The 17,556-nt window shown below is 36.9% G+C and overlaps 1 protein-coding gene across 8 annotated transcripts in view; it reads left to right on the forward strand.

Moving 5' to 3' along the window:
- The window catches only part of CPLANE1 (ciliogenesis and planar polarity effector 1), a 115,718-nt gene that overhangs the window by 29,439 nt on the left and 68,723 nt on the right, over positions 1-17,556 (forward strand). For all 8 annotated transcript variants that reach the window (XM_044932726.2, XM_025270597.3, XM_025270592.3 and 5 more), the window contains exons 19-26: positions 1,892-2,109; positions 4,308-4,472; positions 10,941-11,079; positions 11,774-11,883; positions 12,043-12,201; positions 12,309-12,417; positions 14,160-14,460; positions 15,962-16,859. In XM_044932726.2, coding sequence (XP_044788661.2) covers positions 1,892-2,109; positions 4,308-4,472; positions 10,941-11,079; positions 11,774-11,883; positions 12,043-12,201; positions 12,309-12,417; positions 14,160-14,460; positions 15,962-16,859 — 2,099 coding nt within the window. The remainder of the gene's footprint in view (positions 1-1,891; positions 2,110-4,307; positions 4,473-10,940; positions 11,080-11,773; positions 11,884-12,042; positions 12,202-12,308; positions 12,418-14,159; positions 14,461-15,961; positions 16,860-17,556) is intronic.

Below are 17,556 nucleotides of genomic sequence, written 5' to 3' on the forward strand. Positions count from 1 at the left end.
TGTATTTGAATGTGCATAGCTTTTTCATAACAGCCAAAAAAACTTGAAACAACCCAAATGCTTATTAACTTGTGGATACATAAACAAATTGTAATTTATCTGTAATGTGTAATAATAAAGAGGAGGAAACCGCTGATAACATGCAACCACATGGATGAATCACAGAACCATTATGCTGAATGAAAGAACTTATAAATAAAACTACCCACTATATGATTCCATTTATATAACATTTCATAAAAAGCAACACTATAGGGACAGGAAACAGATCAATGTTTACCTAGAAGTAAGGGGGGAATTGAGGAGAAGGCAATGGCACCCGACTCCAGTACTTTTGCCGGAAAATCCCAATGGAGGATGGAGGAGCCTGGTGGGCTGCAGTCCATGGGGTGGCTAAGAGTCGGACACGACTGAGCGGCTTCACTTTCACTTTTCACTTTCATGCATTGGAGAAGGAAATGGCAACCCACTCCAGTGTTCTTGCCTGGAGAATCCCAGGGACGGTGGAGCCTAGTGGGCTGCCGTCTATGGGGTCGTACAGAGTCGGACACAACTGAAGCAACTTAGCAGCAGCAAGGGGGAAATTGACAACAAAGAGGTATGAGAGAGCTTTTTGGAGTGATACAAACGTTCTCATAGACTGTATGATTTACCAAAACTCATTGAATTGTGTATTTTAAACAAATGTTTATTTATTTATTTGACTGCTCCCATCCTTAGTTGCAGCATGCAAGATCTTCTTAGTTTTGGCATGCAAACTCTGAGTTGAGGCCTTTGAGATCTAGTCCCCTGACCAGGTATTGAACCCAGGCCCTTTGCACTGGGAGTGAGGAGTCCTAGCCACTGGACCACCAGGGTGAACTGTGTACATAAAAGGATAATTTTAGTGTATGTAAATTACACCTTTACAAATTGATTTAAAAACAAAAAGCTCAGCAGATGGTTAGTAAACTAGAAAATAGATTTGAACTCTATATACATACACAAAATATATAGAAAGATAAAATATATCCATATATAGATAAAAAGAAAACATTTGGAAATTATGAAAGAGAGGTTAAACTTTGTATTGAACAAGAAGACGCAACATATATATAGTAGGAGTTCCAGTAGAGCCACACTAAATTCTGGATGGTGACGACCTCTGGAAATAGGAGGTGAAATAGGATTGGTACCTAAGGAATTTCAGCTGTAGCTGTAAAATTTTATTTTTTACCTAAATTGGATATAGAAAACATGAATATCAGGCAGGGATGAAAAGTCAGTACATGAGTGTTTTCATAGTCTAAACCCTAAAGTGTGCTTTAAGAGAATTCCTAATGTAAAAGTCCGTAAGTCTACAGTTCTGCCACCTGCATCTCTTTGCATTTTGTCTTCTAGAACATTCTCCATTTTTACAGATATTTATAAAACTGAAGCCATATTGTATGGTTATTTCATATATTTTTGTTTTTTTGCTTCTTTAGCTTCACAAGTCCTTTTATATAAAAGTACTGTGATTGACTATTAAGGAAACGAAAATTACTGTCTCACTGCCTCCCCATAATGCTTTATATTATTTTTGTGTGTTTCTTACATTTCTGTTTTTCCCATTAATGTTTTCCTTTTATTATTATTTTTTGAGTCATGATTATATTCCAAGCATGTTTTTATTATGTAGTTGTGTTACAGTATCTTGTATAATTTTGGGAAGTCTTTGTGCTCTGACCACCTATAATCTTAAAAGTAACAAAATATTAAATTTCTGTCCAGAAGTTTGAGTGTTTTGCATTTCGACCAATATGTTTATTTTTGGCAGTCAACTTTTTCAGATATGAAGTTTTAAACTACAAAATAGAAGGAAAAGTATAATATAAATTGTAAGTGCTTTACCTAATTCTTTGTTTGGCAGATCCCATTGAAGAAGAAGATGCGGATCTGCTGTTTGCCTCTGTGCAGGAAATACTGAAAGCAGCAGTTATGGCTGACGCAGATATTCTTTCAGAGACTTTTCAGCTTCTGATAAACTCTGCCAAGGACTTCAGTAAGAGACTGTGGGGCTTAGTGCCCGTCGGCTTGTATCTTCCAGCTCCTCCGTTATATTGTCCTCAGCCAGCTGTTCTTAGTGAAGTAAGCTTAACCTTTTAATTTAACATTTATTTTGTCCACTTTTTAAAATAATCAACCTGATAATAATCATCAAGTTAAAAATGCAAGCTCTGAAGCCCACTTCTTCCAGCTTTGCTGTTTATTAACTGAATAGTTTTCTTGGGCGTTGTATGCAGCTGATGTTTAAGTTTCCTTATCTGTAAAATGAAGAAGGTGATAGTACCTCTAATAATGTTGTTGTGAGTATTACACGAGACATCCTGACACATAGTAAACATTCTGTAAATGTTAAAATGATTTTGATGTGGTGTTAAGGGGATCATTTTGCTTATTCAAAAAAAAAAATTAATAGATATTTCTCTGTATCCAGATATTAGTTTAAAAATAAACATTTGTTTACCAGAGAAAAATAATGAGTGTCAGAATTTAGAAGCCATTCATCTCATTGTCTTTGCCTCTTTTGAAAGACTTAGTTTGATTTTCTTTGATTGGAAAGATCATTGTTTTCTTCTGTACTTTTCAATTGATAGTTCAGTCTTAAAAATCAAAATTACTGTATTCCTCTCAGGACCTTTTCCTTTGCTCTTTTTGAAAATAGTAACATTACAATTAGCTGGTTTTAAGGTTTACAGTGTTAATGTGAACTGTTTACATTTGAATTGTTTTAATATTTGATTAACAGTTTAAATCGATTCTGGTATTGTTTCTTACTGTTTCAGAATTGGCAGCTTCTATCTTTATCTATTAAATCTGTCTTCTGTCTTTTTTTTTTCAGTTATTTGTTGTATTCTTATTTGTTACGTTTTGAGTTATGTTTCAATACGTTAAAATATTTTATTTGTTGATATTTCACATGTGATATATTGCACATGGGAAGAATAAGTAGTCCATGGTATTTCTCAGTAATTCCTCTTGCCTCTCATGTCTGAGTCTTTAGTATATTGGTTTAGGGATTAGAAATAGCATTTAATATATTTCTGGATATGCTGTGCTGATACTTGTTTGAGTACTAGCAATCCTTAGTAGTACTTCGTTTTATTATTTTTTATTAAAATAAGCCAGAATGGTAGGATTTCTCTTAAATGTCACTCTGTACCAATTAGAACCCCTGGGGTTGAAAGTAACAGAAAACTTGGTAAGTATTGACTGGCATAATTGAGAAGCCCAGTTATGTTTCCAAAGACTTGGGCTCTTTCTCCCTAGTTTGTTTTCTATCAGCTTCAGTTTAAGGCTGGCTCCCTTTGTGGGAGCCGGATGACTACCAGCAGCTTCTCAGGATACCTTGTCCATGCCCAAAGGGAGTGGGAAGAGGAGAGAGAAAAGCAGTATAAGTATTTCTCTCCCAGCATCCAAACAGGAGTACTGAGAGTTACTCTTGCGAGACCCATCAAGGTCACTGGCCAGTCCTGGAATCACACACCTTGGCTAGGGCTAAATGCGCAGTGTTGCTTGGCAATTGATTAGGGCCTTCCCTGGCAGCTGGGGACATAGGAACAGCTCTCCCTGAATCATTTAGCTGTGTAAAAAAGGGGCAGATGCCTCCCCCCCACCAAAATAACTGAGTATTTTTAAGAAATGCCAGTGGTAGAAAAATGTTAGGGAAGCGAATGTTCATAATATTTGCATTATCTCATTTCTGGAAAATTAATCTGTAATCATGTGTTGAATCAACAAACATTTATTGGATCCCACCACATGTTGGATTTTGTGCAGTAGATGACAAGGCCTTTGCTCTTGACCAGTCTCAACAGTGTGGGAAACAGATACATAAATTAGCAAGAATAAATCAGTAAAAGCTACAATGAAAATCTGAGCAAATTGCCATAATACCGCAGAATGGAAGAGTTTCACAGAAGAGGTGACACTGAAATATAATTGGATTTTTCTAGGCAGAGGAAGGGAAGAGGCATTCTTTTTGAAAGGAAAGATCTCTGTAATGTTCCCCCAGTAAAGTCAGGGATGGTGGGCTTTAACTATTATAACTGAAGACTTGGGATTAGAATTGATTTATCCCTTTACACTGAGGTGAGACAGGTGTTTCCTTGACCCTGGAAATAGCTGTAGTTAATCTCTGAGGCCATGCCTCAAAACTTTCTTTGTGAATCTCCAGGAATAGTCTAGTTTAAGAAGCACTATCTTTATTTTTACTGTAACATTTTAAGTTTCCGTTTTCCTGGCTACTGATTTTTTTTCTTACTTTTTTTTTTTTTTTTTTTTAGGAAGATGGTGATGATCTTCTTTTAAAAGCTGAAAAAGATAATCGCCAAAAGGTGTCTGGAATCCTTCAGCGTATTCTCTTGCTTTTCCGGGCAGCTCGGTGTTCTTTTCCTGTAGCACAGTGGTACATCTTGCAGTTGAGATGGGCAAGAAAAGTCATGCAAAAGGTGTGGAAATGTCTTAGTCACTTGTGTGCTATTGCAATAGGAAAGAACCTTCTGTATTCTGTTATGAGTTAATCACTATAGGGATGTTGCCTATAGCTTAAATTATACATGATGGCCTATCTCTGGTAATCTTGCTTCCCGGGTCATGAGCATTAAGCTAAAATACCTTTGTTTAGTTCATGGGAAACATCCTGACCAGGCCTACCTGTGAATGACCACAGGAAGGGAGAAATTAACACATGGTTTCCAGAGGCTGATGGGAACAGGAAGTGTTTGATCTTATTCCCTTCCCTTTTAGTAGAAAAGGAGCCTGGATTCTAATTCAGGCAAGATGGTTCTTTGAGGCACAAGCCTACCATCTTCTCAGTTTGCTGGCTTTCTAAATAAAGTCGTTATTCCTTGCCGCAACAACTCATCTGTCAATTTTTGGCCTGTTGTGAGGCAAGCAGTACAAGCTTAGACTCCGTAACACTGTGGTAAACAATTTAAAGGGCTTCCCAGGTGATGCTAGTGGTAAAGAACCCACCTGCCAGTGCAGGAGACTTTAGAGACTCAGGTTCGATCCCTGTGTTGGGAAGATCCCCCTGGAGGAGGGCATGGCAACCGCCTCTAGTATTCTTCTGTGGAGAATCCCAAGAGGAGCTTGGCAGGCTACAGTCCATAGGGCCACACAGAGTCAGACACAACTGAAGTGACTTGACATGAACAATTTAAATATACTAATACTTATTAGTATTTATAATTGTGATATTTTTCCAAGGAGTCCTGCCCCATAAATCCATAAATTTCAGACTTGCTTACAGTATGAAATCTGGACAGACCAAGTTTCTGCTGAAAGATAAGGACTCTGAACTGGAGCTCTGTGTTAGCTCCTCCCTGTCTGATAATAGGAAGTATAATCTAGTCGGTTAGTCCCAGGAAATTTCAGTTACTTTTTTTTTTTTTCCCAATTACTTTTCTCCCCCACAATCATTAAAGATTTAAATTCAGTTCAGGGTTTATCCCACTTCTTCCCGAGATGTTCTCTCTGTTCTCTGGGGGCCTCTGTGGGGTCAAACCATGGAGAGTTAGTTCTCGGCTAAGTGTTTCTTTGCAGTAGGCTCCACCAGTCAGTCTCTCCCTTCCTGTCTTCTGAGGTGTGCAGTTCACTTTGATTCAGGGGCTGTTGTCCTCTTCTACACTGACTTCAGCTGAGATGTAGCTGCCTTCTTATCTGATGTGCAGCCAGATGGGACGTCTACTTCTGTGTTCCTTATCCAGATCCAGTTCTTTTGTAGGCCAGTCATCTGTCTCTATAAAATGTAGAAATAAATATTATTAGCCCCAAATATCTTAAATTTTGCTGTTGGTTAAATTACTAAATGTGCCAAGAGTTTATGGCTTCTTTTCTAGTAGAAACCCTAAGAGACCCTGAGAAGTTTATCAGGTTTTTTAAAATTATCCTGTTTTTAGAGAGAAATACTTGTGAAAGTTGCTTATAGCCACCATAAAAATATAAAACTATATTCATTTATAACTTGTTATCCCAAAGTTTTAAGTTTTTAAGTATGTTTACTAAGAAAGGCAAAGCGTTTAATGAAAGATTGTTTTTGATAGTTTTAAGATCTGTTGAGCCTGAGTGTTTGTTATAGGAAACTGTATTTTTTATAGCAAACTTAAGTTGCTTACTGTAGAAAACTGTTTAAAGTTCTAAGTTATGTTTGGTCTTACAAACTTCTGAGAATAATCTCACTTAACCTAGTTTTAATGAACTTAACTAGCAGATAAAGACTACAGATTCTCTTAAAATTAGCCACTCTGCTGAAGATATTCTTCCTTGTGAAGATCTTTACAAGTAATAAGCTAACTGTATAAGGTTAAAGCATAGTACAAGTAGTAGGCAGAATTCTAAAGATAGCTGCAAGATTCCTGTCTTCTGGCTATTCAAACATAAATCTAGATACTGATTTAATTTGGCTTGAGGGATTTTTTCAGATGGTATTAATAAGCTGATTTTAAAATAGAGACATTATCCTGGTTTATCTTGGTGGACCCAGTGTAATCAGATAACCTCTTAGAAGCAAAAAAGAGAGGCGGAGGAGTCAGTCAGTGAAATGTGGAAAAGGAAGACGGGAGAAAAGCGGCACAAGGGAAGATTAGAAGAGTGACAAGGACTCATTTCAGCCTTGCTGGCTTTGAAGAGGGCCAATATCCAAGGAATAAACGCAGCTTTTGGAAACTTCTCATAGTCTCCCTGCCTGTAGCCAGCAGGTAAATGGGGACCTGAGTCCTGTAACCACATAGAACAGAATTCTGCAAACAACCTCAAAGAGCCTAGAAATAAAGTTGGCTCAGATGGTAAAGTGTCTGCCTGCAGTGCAGGAGACCTGGGTTCGATCCCTGGGTTGGGAAGATCCCCTGGAGAAGGAAATGGCAACCCACTCCAGTATTCTTGCCTGGAAAATTCCATGGACTGAGAGGCTCCTCAGAGCCTGGTAGGCTACAGTCCATGGGGTTGCAAAGAGTCAGACACGACTGAGCGACTTCACTTTCACTTTCACTTAGAACATCTGACTAGAGATCTCTTCAAGACAATTGGAGATACCAAGGGAACATTTCTTGCAAGGGTGGGCACAGTGAAGGACAGAAGCGACAAGGACCTAACAGAAGCAGAAGAGATTAAGAAAAGGTCGCAAGAATACATAGAAGAACTGTACAATAAAGGTCTTAATGAACTGATAACCACGATGGTGTGGTCATTCACTTAGAGCCAGTCAATGTGTGAAGTGTGAAGTCAAGTGGGCCTTAGGAAGCATTATTATGAACAAAGCTAGTGGAGGTAATGGAATTCCAGCTGAGTTATTTCAAATCCTAAAAGAGGATGCTGTTAAAGTACCACACTCAATATATCAGCAAATTTGGAAAACTCAGCAGTGACCTCAGGAGAAGGTCAGTTTTCATTCCATTCCCAAAGAAGGGCAATACTGAAGAATGTTCAAACTATTGTACAGTTGTACTCATCTCACATGCTAGCAAAGTAACACTCAAAATCCTCCAAGCTAGGCTTCAATAGTACGTGAACTGAGAACTTCCACATGTTCAAGCTGAAATTAGAAAAGGCAAAGGAACCAGAGATCAAATTGCCAGCATTCATTGGATCATACAAAAGGCAAGGGAATTCGAGAAAAATATTTAGTTCTGTCTTGTTGGCTACGCAAAAGCCTTTGACTATGTGGGTCACAGTAAACTGTGGAAAACTTAGAGATGGGAATACCAGACCACCCTGCCTGTCTTCTGAAAAATCTGTATACAGATCAAGAAGCAACAGAACCAGACATTAAACAACGGTTTAAAATTGGGAAAGGAGTACGTCAAGGCTGTATATTGTCTCCCTGCTTATTTAACTTATATGCAGAGTACATCATGCAAAATGCCAGGCTGGATGAATCACAAGCTAGAATAAAGATTGCCAGGAGAAATATCAGTGGTATGAGATGATACCACTCTAATATAGAAAGCAAAGAGCCTCGATGAAGGTGAAAGAGGAGAGTGAAGTAGCTGGCTTAAAACTCAACATTCAAAAAACTAAGATCATGGTATCCAGTCCCAGCATTTCATGGCAAATAGAAGGGGAAAAAGTGAAAACAGTGACAGATTTTATTTTGGGGAGCTCCTAAAGCACTGTGAATGGTGACTGTAGCCATGAAATTAAAAGATGCTTGCTCTTTGGAGTATTGAAAAGCAGAGACATCTCTTTGCCAACAATGCTCCATACAGTCAAAGTTTTTCCCAGAGTTTTTCCCATACTAATGTCTGTATGGATATGAGAGTCGGACCAAAAAGAAGGCTGAATGCTGAAAAATTGATGCTTTCGAATTGTGGTGCCAGAGAAGACTCTTGAGAGTCCCTTGGACAGCAAGGAGATCAAACCAGTCAATCCTAGAGGAAATAAACTCTGAATATTCATTGGAAGGACTGATGCTGAAGTTGACGCTCTAGTACATTGGCCACCTGACGTGAAGAGCCAAATCATTGGAAAAGACCCTGATGCTGGGAAAGGTTGAGGGCAGGAAGAGAAGAGGGTGACAGAGGATGCAGTGTTTGGATGGTATTACTGACTCAGTGGACATGAGTTTGAGCAAACCCTGGGATGTAGTAGAGGACAGGGAAGCCTGGTGTGCTGCAGTCCATGGGGTTGCAAAGAGCCAGACATGACTTAGCGATGAAACAAGCACAACATAACCTCTGAGAAGGGAGGCAGTCCTGCTGTTACTTTGGCCTTGTGAGACTCAGCAGAGACCCTGTGGAGCTCTTCCTAGACTTCTGATCCACCAAAACAGTGAGATAGTAAATTGGTGTTGGTTTCAGCCACAAAATTTCTGATAATTTGTTAGGGCCATAATAGAAAACTAATATAGTCCAAAGTCTTTGTTTTAGCTGATTTTACCAATTTAAAATTGATATGCAATTTGTATTCCATAAAGTTAACCTTTTAAACATGTACACTGCCTTGGTTTTTAGTATATTCACAGAGTTGTGCAACCATCACCACTGTTTAATTCCAGAATATTTTCATCACCTCAAAAAAGAAACACATTAGTACGAATTTCCCACTTCCTTTTCTTCCCCCAAGCAACCGTTAGTCTGTTGTCTCTATGAATTGGCCTATTGTGATATTTTATATATATAAAATCATACAATACATGTCCTTTTGTGACTGGCTTCTTTCACGTAGCTTAATGGTTTTAAGATTCATCAATATTGTAGTGTCAATTAGTACTTTATTCCTTTTTGTGGCTGAGTAACATTCCATTGTATGGATATATAACATTTTGTTTTATCGGTTCATCCATTGATGGATACTTGGATTGCTTCCACTTTGGCTATTATGAATAATGCTGCTATGAACATTTATGTGTAAGTTTTGGTATAGACAGGTTTTTCATCCATGGATCAAAGTTTACCCATAATTTGAAGGATATAGGTAGCCAGAAGGTACAGTTGAAATGTAGAGAAATCTGGAATTGCACACACTGTTGCTGCTGTGCTGTGCTCGGATGTGTCTGACTCTGCGATCTCAAGGACTGTAGCCCACCAGCCTCCTCCGCGCATGGAATTTTCCAGGCAAGAATACTGGAATGGGTTGCCATTTCCTACTCCAGGAGATCTCCCCAGCCCAGGGCTCAAACCTGCATCTCTCGCATCTCCTGTGTTGTTAGGCAGTTTCTATACTACTGACCTACCTGGAAAGATGGAACTGTATACGCTGCTCCAAGTCTTTTCTCACTGCAGAAGAATGTGTCCTGGCCTTTGTTTAACACCATGAACAAAAGGGAGCTATTTCAGTTATTTAACATCTCCTTTTTATATCTTTTTAATTATATAGCTTGTCTTTTTCATGGGGTCATAATCCATAAATCTATATATTCTAAATTTATTTCTAATAACCAGCCTAGACAGACTCTCTACCTCTGGTAAATACCGTTAATTTGTTTGACAAGAAGACATGCTTAGCATGCTTACAAGGGGACTTGACTAGATCATGTCTTTCTGCAAGTGAACAGTAGAGGGAGAAAATAGATTACAAGCCTGCTGCTAACTCTTTTCTTCCCAGATTTATGTGTCTTAGATCCTTTTTGTTTTATTCTGTCAGTTTCCTTTGGCTTTTTTTTTTTTTTTTCCCTAGATTTGTTAGACTCGAGAATTGTTTCTGAACCATATGTTGGATTTGTCTGTTATCTTTTCATTTAGCATCATTTAACATGTTCCTCTTTCCTTTTATTTCTTACAAGCCAGTAATTAATCTCTCCTCATCAGGGTAGCCAGTTTTGATTAGACTCAGGTTCACATCTTCTTAGAATTCAGTCCTTCGCTAGTGGTGCTGTGTGCTGCCCTGTTGCAGCGTATCGTGTGGCACCTGTGTCTTTTTTCTTTCACTTATCAGGACAGCGAGATGAATCGGTGAGTCTGGCTCATGTTCCATGCACTGTCCATCAACATTTTACCTAATTTGGCATCTACTGATCCTTTCTAGAGTTATTATTTTATCAGGAGTTGCCATATGATGACTCTAATTGTCACTTTTTTTTTTAGTTATATACATACATAACTTTTTTTTAAAGTTATGTATGTAAATATCCTTTTTTTCCACACATAGAAACTTAATTTTCTTTATTACTTCTTTGGGGAAAGCCAGGATAAATAGCATTAAGTTATAAAACTTTTTAGGTAAAAACTGAATGACAAGAGAGATTAATTTGGTTAGAACTTTTTTTTCTTTTAAGATTTAGCCAATGAATTTGTTGAGTTTGTCCACTAAGTTTGTGTAAGTATGAGTGATTTCCGTGTCATTTTCTTACATAGTATAGGAACAATGCTGTGTTTTCCATTCTTTATGGTTTATCTTTCATGCCTTGTTTGTTGTTATATAATTTCCTTAGAAACTGACTTATATGACTGGTAATTAACATATTCTGTCTTTCTTTACAGATTCGCATGAAAGGGTCCCTTCCTTCATTGAGTCCTTTCCCTGAGTCGTTACTTAATTACTGTAAAGGAGGTGTAGCATTCTTTCGACCTGGAGCAGCTGGAGACCAGAAGCTTGATGAAGCATCCATTAAAGCAATAGGTTTGTCCAGAATGAACTGCTTGCTTGGAAATTAGGCCTAAATATTAATAATGATATATTTTGCATTTGATTTTGGGACGGTTCCATGTATACTGGAATACTATACTGATAAAGAAAAGAGTGTGTGTGTATGTTGCCACCATGGAAATATATCCAAGATACATTATTTTGGGTGGTGGGGGGGAAGAGGGATAGTTGCAAAACTGTATAGATAGTATAATTTTATATATTTTTGTGTACTTGTATTACTTTTGATAAAAAATTGTTTTGTATTGGAAATTATATTTCTAGTACTGAAAAATTTTAAACTTAAATGCCTATCAATAAATGATTTTTCAAATAAATTAACAATACAATATTAAGTAGAGCTATATGTATTGACTTTGAAAAATATCCACAACATACTATAAGTTTAAAGCAAGTAAACTACTAGTAAATAGAGTAGTTTTTATACTGTATAGTGTTTTTAATATTTTCATGTAACTGACGTGTATGAAATATTCCGGAATAATATGTGTAAAAATTCTGTAAGGATCTCCACAACTTTTATACAAAGTATTGAGGATGAGCATGTTTCTTGTATAATCAACAATATAAAAACATTTATTTTGGAACAAGCCAGCAGAGGTGACGTTTTGTAATATTAATGTATATACTCATACAGCCTTCTCTCATATTTCCATTCTTGATTTAGGTTGCTTCAGAGAGCTTTGTGCTTTGTGTTGGATGCTGCATGTCCGTGATAAGTTATCCTATAGTTGCAGGCAGTATCAGAAGGCAAGAGAAAATGTGGAGGAAAAAAAGGTATTAACTGCACAAGAGTAAGAAAAATACATAACTATTACTTGGGAAATTATTGCTTGATAGAATATTTTACTATTTGTTACTACATTCCGTTAAATCATTAAATCATTATAGTCTGTGTAAAGCAAAAAGCAAATGATCCTTTCAATATCCATATAGGACCTTGAAGCAAAGTTTGACCCCTGTCTTGTTGAGCACTGTCTCAGTGCGGTGGAATGGGCTTACAGAATGTTGCCCTTCTCTCGGTTTTCTAATATTGAAGAGCTTATTCAGGATCTGATTTTGAGCCTCATGGCAGAACTGCCACCAATCAGAAAGGTAGGTGAAAATAAATTAAATCAGAATCAGAGACTTTAAAGAATTTTAATTTTGTTTTAATTAAGAATGATGTTGCTTATAAAACACATTTTAAAATTTTTCTGAAGGTAGCAGAAATTTTTGTGAAGGCATTTCCCAATCCTGAGGACGTAAGAGTTTCTTTAAGAGAAAAATACCACTCTCTTCAGCAGAGACTCAGACACTGTGTTGTGAAAGGTAATTTTTGTCATTTCTTAGGCATCTGATAAATTGCTGAAGATTTGCATTTTGTTTTGAAAGCATTTCTTTTTTCATGCTTATGTTTTTATGTGTTTCTCTTTCGAGATGAAGAGTATGGGAAGGCAGAAGTACTTCCTTATTACACTATCACCAATTCTGTTGTTTTGGAATCATGCAAAACTGACTTCATGTCATGCCTCTCAGTTAGTAACTGTGTGACCATAGGCAAGTTGCTCAGCATCTCTGAGCCTCTTTTCCTTATTTGTAAAATGAGTATATTAATACCTGTGTTATGAATGTATATTGAAAGAGGATTAAGCAAGATAAAATATATAAAATGAGTATATAACGTTTCGTGTGTATATATATATATAAAATGCAGATATTTGATTGAAAACTAGTTTTTTCCTTTTAACAGTTATTTATGCTTCTAATTTACAGTTATTTGCATTCAAGATGACCTTTGGAAAATTTTTTATTGTAGAAAAGTGTAAACAATATCAAATTTAATGTTTTTAAATGTGCAGTCAATGGCATTAAGCACAGGCACACCTTGGAGATACTATACCTTTGGTTCCAGACCACCTTAATAAAATGAATAGTGCAGTAAAGCAAGTCACATTTATATTTTTGGTCCTAATGTGTATAAAAGTTATGTTGACAGTATACTATAGTCTATTAAGTGTGCCCTAAAAAAAGACAATATATTAATGTAAAACTTTAATTAAAAAATACCTTATTACTAAAACATGCTAACCATTATCTGAGTCATAATCATAATTGTGAATCATAATCTTTTTGCAATAATAATGTTAAAGATCACTGATCACAGATCACCATAACAAATAGCATCTTAATGAAAAAGTTTGAAGCACTGTGAGAACTAGCAAAACGTGACACAGAGACATGAAGTGAGTAAATGCTGTTGGAAAAATTCTGCCAATAGACTTGCTTGATGAAGGATTGCCCCAAACCTTCACCTACAATTTTTTTTTACAAATTAGAGTATCTGTGAAGTACAATAAATGAGCTATTTCTGTAAATTCATAATGTGTGGACATTTTTAAAGAATTCAAATTGCTCTCTGTAGAACTATAGTCATTTAAGTCTAGTAATAGCCTATGCTTGGGCATTGCATTACTATACTTAAACTCTGTTTGTGATTTATATTTTTAAGACATTTTTGAAATCTCTAAAATGTCTTGTTTATGTGTTAAAGTTTTCTGTAGGCAGTCTTGAAAAACTCCCCTTCCTGTGGTTTCTTGTTGTATGGTTTATGGCTTAGTTGCTAAGGCTAAGTCGCATCTGACTGTTGCAATTCCATAGACCGGTTCTTGTTACCTGAAGTCAAATAGGTGTTTTTGTTCTTTGGATAAAAATGTACTTATTTTCTCTTTTTTGCTGCTGTGCGGCAATGAGAAAAATGTTACTGATTCTTTTTATAATTATCTGATTTTTGAAATAAATTACTTCTAACATTTTCATTTTCCAGGGCATACTTTTTTGTGGAGTCCCATTTATTCTTCTTTAATGGACTTTTTCTAGCTTCTGAAGTTCTACCTTAAAATTATGGACCATAACTTTCTAACAAATATTGAAGAAGGCATCATCTATAAGACTGTGAACTAAGCCCTCAGTTAGATTTCATGTTCCCAGCAGGGGACCAGAGTTGGATCCCCTTATGTCTTGAGTTGAAATATTTTAATGAACTTTAAGGCCTTTTGTTCTTTTCTTTCTAGGTCCCCAAACAGAGGAGATGATGTCTGTTATCATGCATTCTATCCATAAAGTGAGGGTGAAGGCTCTAAAACGTGTGCAGAGAAATATAGGTTCTTTTGAAATGAATTTATGGGAGCCAGTTGAAGAAGAAAAGCCAGCTGAGGTTGCAGGTTCTGACAGGTTTTCCTTGGGAACGAGTCTGAGCAAGAGCACACTCACAGAACTGGGCAGTTCTCTGGCCCACAGTGATGCAGATACGGCCGATACCCTCTCAGAAACTTTGTCAGCTGAAGAAAAAAGCAGGAGACATTTCTGTCACAGGTACAACTGAGATCTTTGAGTAGAAAGCATTCACTTCCTTTGGGAAAAAAAGTATTTTCATGCAACTGCTGACCTGACTTCTACTCCCAGCAACCTCACTGACTGTATTATTAACAATGAATGAGAAGTGCTGTACTCACAGGAATGTCAGAAGTGTAAAATGAGACCTTACATTTGAAAATCCACTTAAAGTATTACTGAGATACTAAATGATTTTGCCATCTGAAGGTATAAAATAAAATGAGTAGATGAAATTCTAGAGTTTACTGGAGGACTTTTCGTTCTTTTAGTAATCTTAGACCTAAATAGTTTAGAGTTATTTGGTTAGCTATATTGTTTTTAGGGGCTTCCCTGGTGGCTCACTCAGTAAAGGATCCGCCTGCAATGCAGGAGTCTTGGGTTTGATTCCTGGGTTGGGAAGATCCCCTGGAGAAGGAAATGGCAACCCACTCCATTGTTCTTAGGGTTTTCATGGCAAGAATTTGAACATCCTTTTTTTTTTTTTTTTTTTAACACATTCGTCTTTGAAGCTTGTCTATAAATTGTCAAGAAATTCTTGCTTATCATTTTAACCTCTTTTACTTTGATTTAAACAGATTTTTTTCCTTTATAATTCCAGTATCTACAATGCAATTTATCCATCTCATGACTGAAGGGCTATATAGTCAATCTTATCTTGTTTAGGTGAAATAGTGTCTACTTCAAACATCTGCTTAGATGGTAGCTAGCAGTAACACAAATGGTGTGCTTGCTCCACCAGACAGCTGCAGTGTTAGCACAGGAACACTCGGAGGCTGCTTGCTATGCAGTCTTAATAGGAAGAGGTATGGTGGCTTCAGCCCAGGTGCCTAACTGGAACCTTTATTTATTTTATTGAGGGAACTAGGGATCTGTGTTCTCCCCTAAGAACCATGTGGAAAAGAAACAGATTTAAGAGTAACTATGAAAAAAAAAAAGAGTAATTATGGTTAGGTCCCTGCCCAACAGGTTTCATAGCAGCAGAAAGTGTTTAGAAAAAATACCTGGCTTTTGTGTGCCAAAGAATCCTGAGAGCAGTCCTGCTCCTTGCTCATCACACAGGGAAGCTGAAAGGGACAGATGCAAGAGAGAAACTGGAAACCATAAAGATGTGTATTGGTGGCTTGTGATTGTTATTGATTTTGTATTCCTAAATTCTGACCTCTTAGAGGACCTTTTTTTTTTTTTTTTTTGCCCAGAAAAAGTCTTTTTTTTATAGTGAAATTTCTTTGAACACATTTTAGTCTTTTTTAATATCAGATTTCTCTTTTGATATTACTGTTATATTTTTTGGACTCTGAATGCTCAGTTCTAACAAGTGTTTAGAGATCATTTAGTCCAGCTCCCTCATTTGCAAGACAGGTAGTCAAGGCATTAAAAAATGATAGGTATGACTTAAACAGTGGAGAGAGTCTTTATTGTCAATCAGTTTTAGTGATTAAATGATCTTTAATTTGTCTTTTCAAACTTAATTTTGCTACAGAAGTGCCCCAAATCACATGGAATTAACATTGACTGGTAAGCCCAAAGGTAAAAAGAAAATATATAATCAAAAGGAAAACCCTAAAAGAAAAGAAGATTGTGAAAATGCACTTCCTGTAATAGGTGTTTGGGAATTTGAACGTGATGATGACGAATATATTAAATTCCTTGAACTCTTCTTGAGTTATGTTCTTGAAAGAGACCTACTTGGTTCCAAGGATGCTGGCATTCCATTTCTAACTAGTTTTTCTGGACATCTTAGAGAACGTGAACTTAATTCTTTACTTTTTGATGTACATACAACATTAAAACGACGTCACAGCAGAACCAAAAGCCAGAATGTGTTCAGAGCCGGCTCCTGCTTTGTTGTTGCTCCTGAGTCAGATGAGTGTGAAAAATCAGAAAACCAGTCACTTTCAGCTTCCGTACTAGCTAATCAAGGGATCAGGCATTTTTCCGATAACCCTCTGAATGAAGTCAATAGAAATGAAGGGAAGAGTGGGTTGTTCGGTTTAAAACAGAAGTCAGTTTATAGAATACCAGATGACAATGCAGAGAAAACTTTAATACAGAGACTGTCAAACCATAGTGTGTGCATTCCCCAATCCACTGAAACTAGAAGATGTGCTTTCAAAGCAATTCAGTGCAGTGATATTAACCCACAAGAAGATCTTCCTGTAGCACTAAATAACATGTGTGGCAGTACAAGAAGGCTTCTGGAATGGATGATAAGATGGTCTGATAAAAGGCTGCTCTGCGACTCTGGACTCACCGGGCCGTCCTGTGAGTACAGTCCTGTCATTCGTGTAAAGACCTCGACAGCCGCCGTTCTTACGTCACTGTGGCTTTTGGAACAACCCTATTTTGCTACATATGAGGCAAAAAATGCCATCATGAAGGTAAATGCTTGAATTGCTTATGATTAGATACAAATTAGAATTCTTATTTTAGATTGAAACTGTATTTGTACTTCCCTACCTAATAAAGAATCAATAAGCAACAGAATTGATGATAATGCTAATTATAATCTTTATCACCTAATTTTTTAAAGTAGTTCCTTTAATTCTTCGGAGAAGGCAATGGCACCCCAGCCCAGTATTCTTGCCTGGAGAATCCCAGGGACGGAGGAGCCTGGTGGGCTGCCGCCTATGGGGTTGCACAGAGTCGGACACCACTGAAATGACTTAGCAGTAGCAGTAGCAGTTTAATTCTTAGAAATGATTTATTAAGGTTAAAGTATTTTCAGAGAGGCTGTGAGATTTTGAGGTTCCATGTGTGTTTATAAAAAAGAAAAAGAAGGAGTTTTGTGGTGGACTAGTGGTTAGAATTTGGCACTGCCCATGGCATGACCCCACTTCAGTCCCTGTTCAGGGAACTGAGATTCTGCAAGCTATATGGCATGGCCAAAATAAAAAGAGAGATAATTTTAAGTGATATTACAAGTGGTTATTACATTTATATTATTACTAAATGTCTTTATAATAGTAAAGAAAGTGAAATGAAAGCAACTTTACATTTTTATTTCTGTTGTCCTATGACCTGAAAACATTGGTGATATACCTTTCAAGTTTGTAAGGCTGATCTCTTTTGAATACT

Source organism: Bubalus bubalis, chromosome 19 (genome assembly GCF_019923935.1).
Source record: "Bubalus bubalis isolate 160015118507 breed Murrah chromosome 19, NDDB_SH_1, whole genome shotgun sequence".
NCBI classification, from domain to species: Eukaryota; Metazoa; Chordata; class Mammalia; order Artiodactyla; family Bovidae; genus Bubalus; species Bubalus bubalis.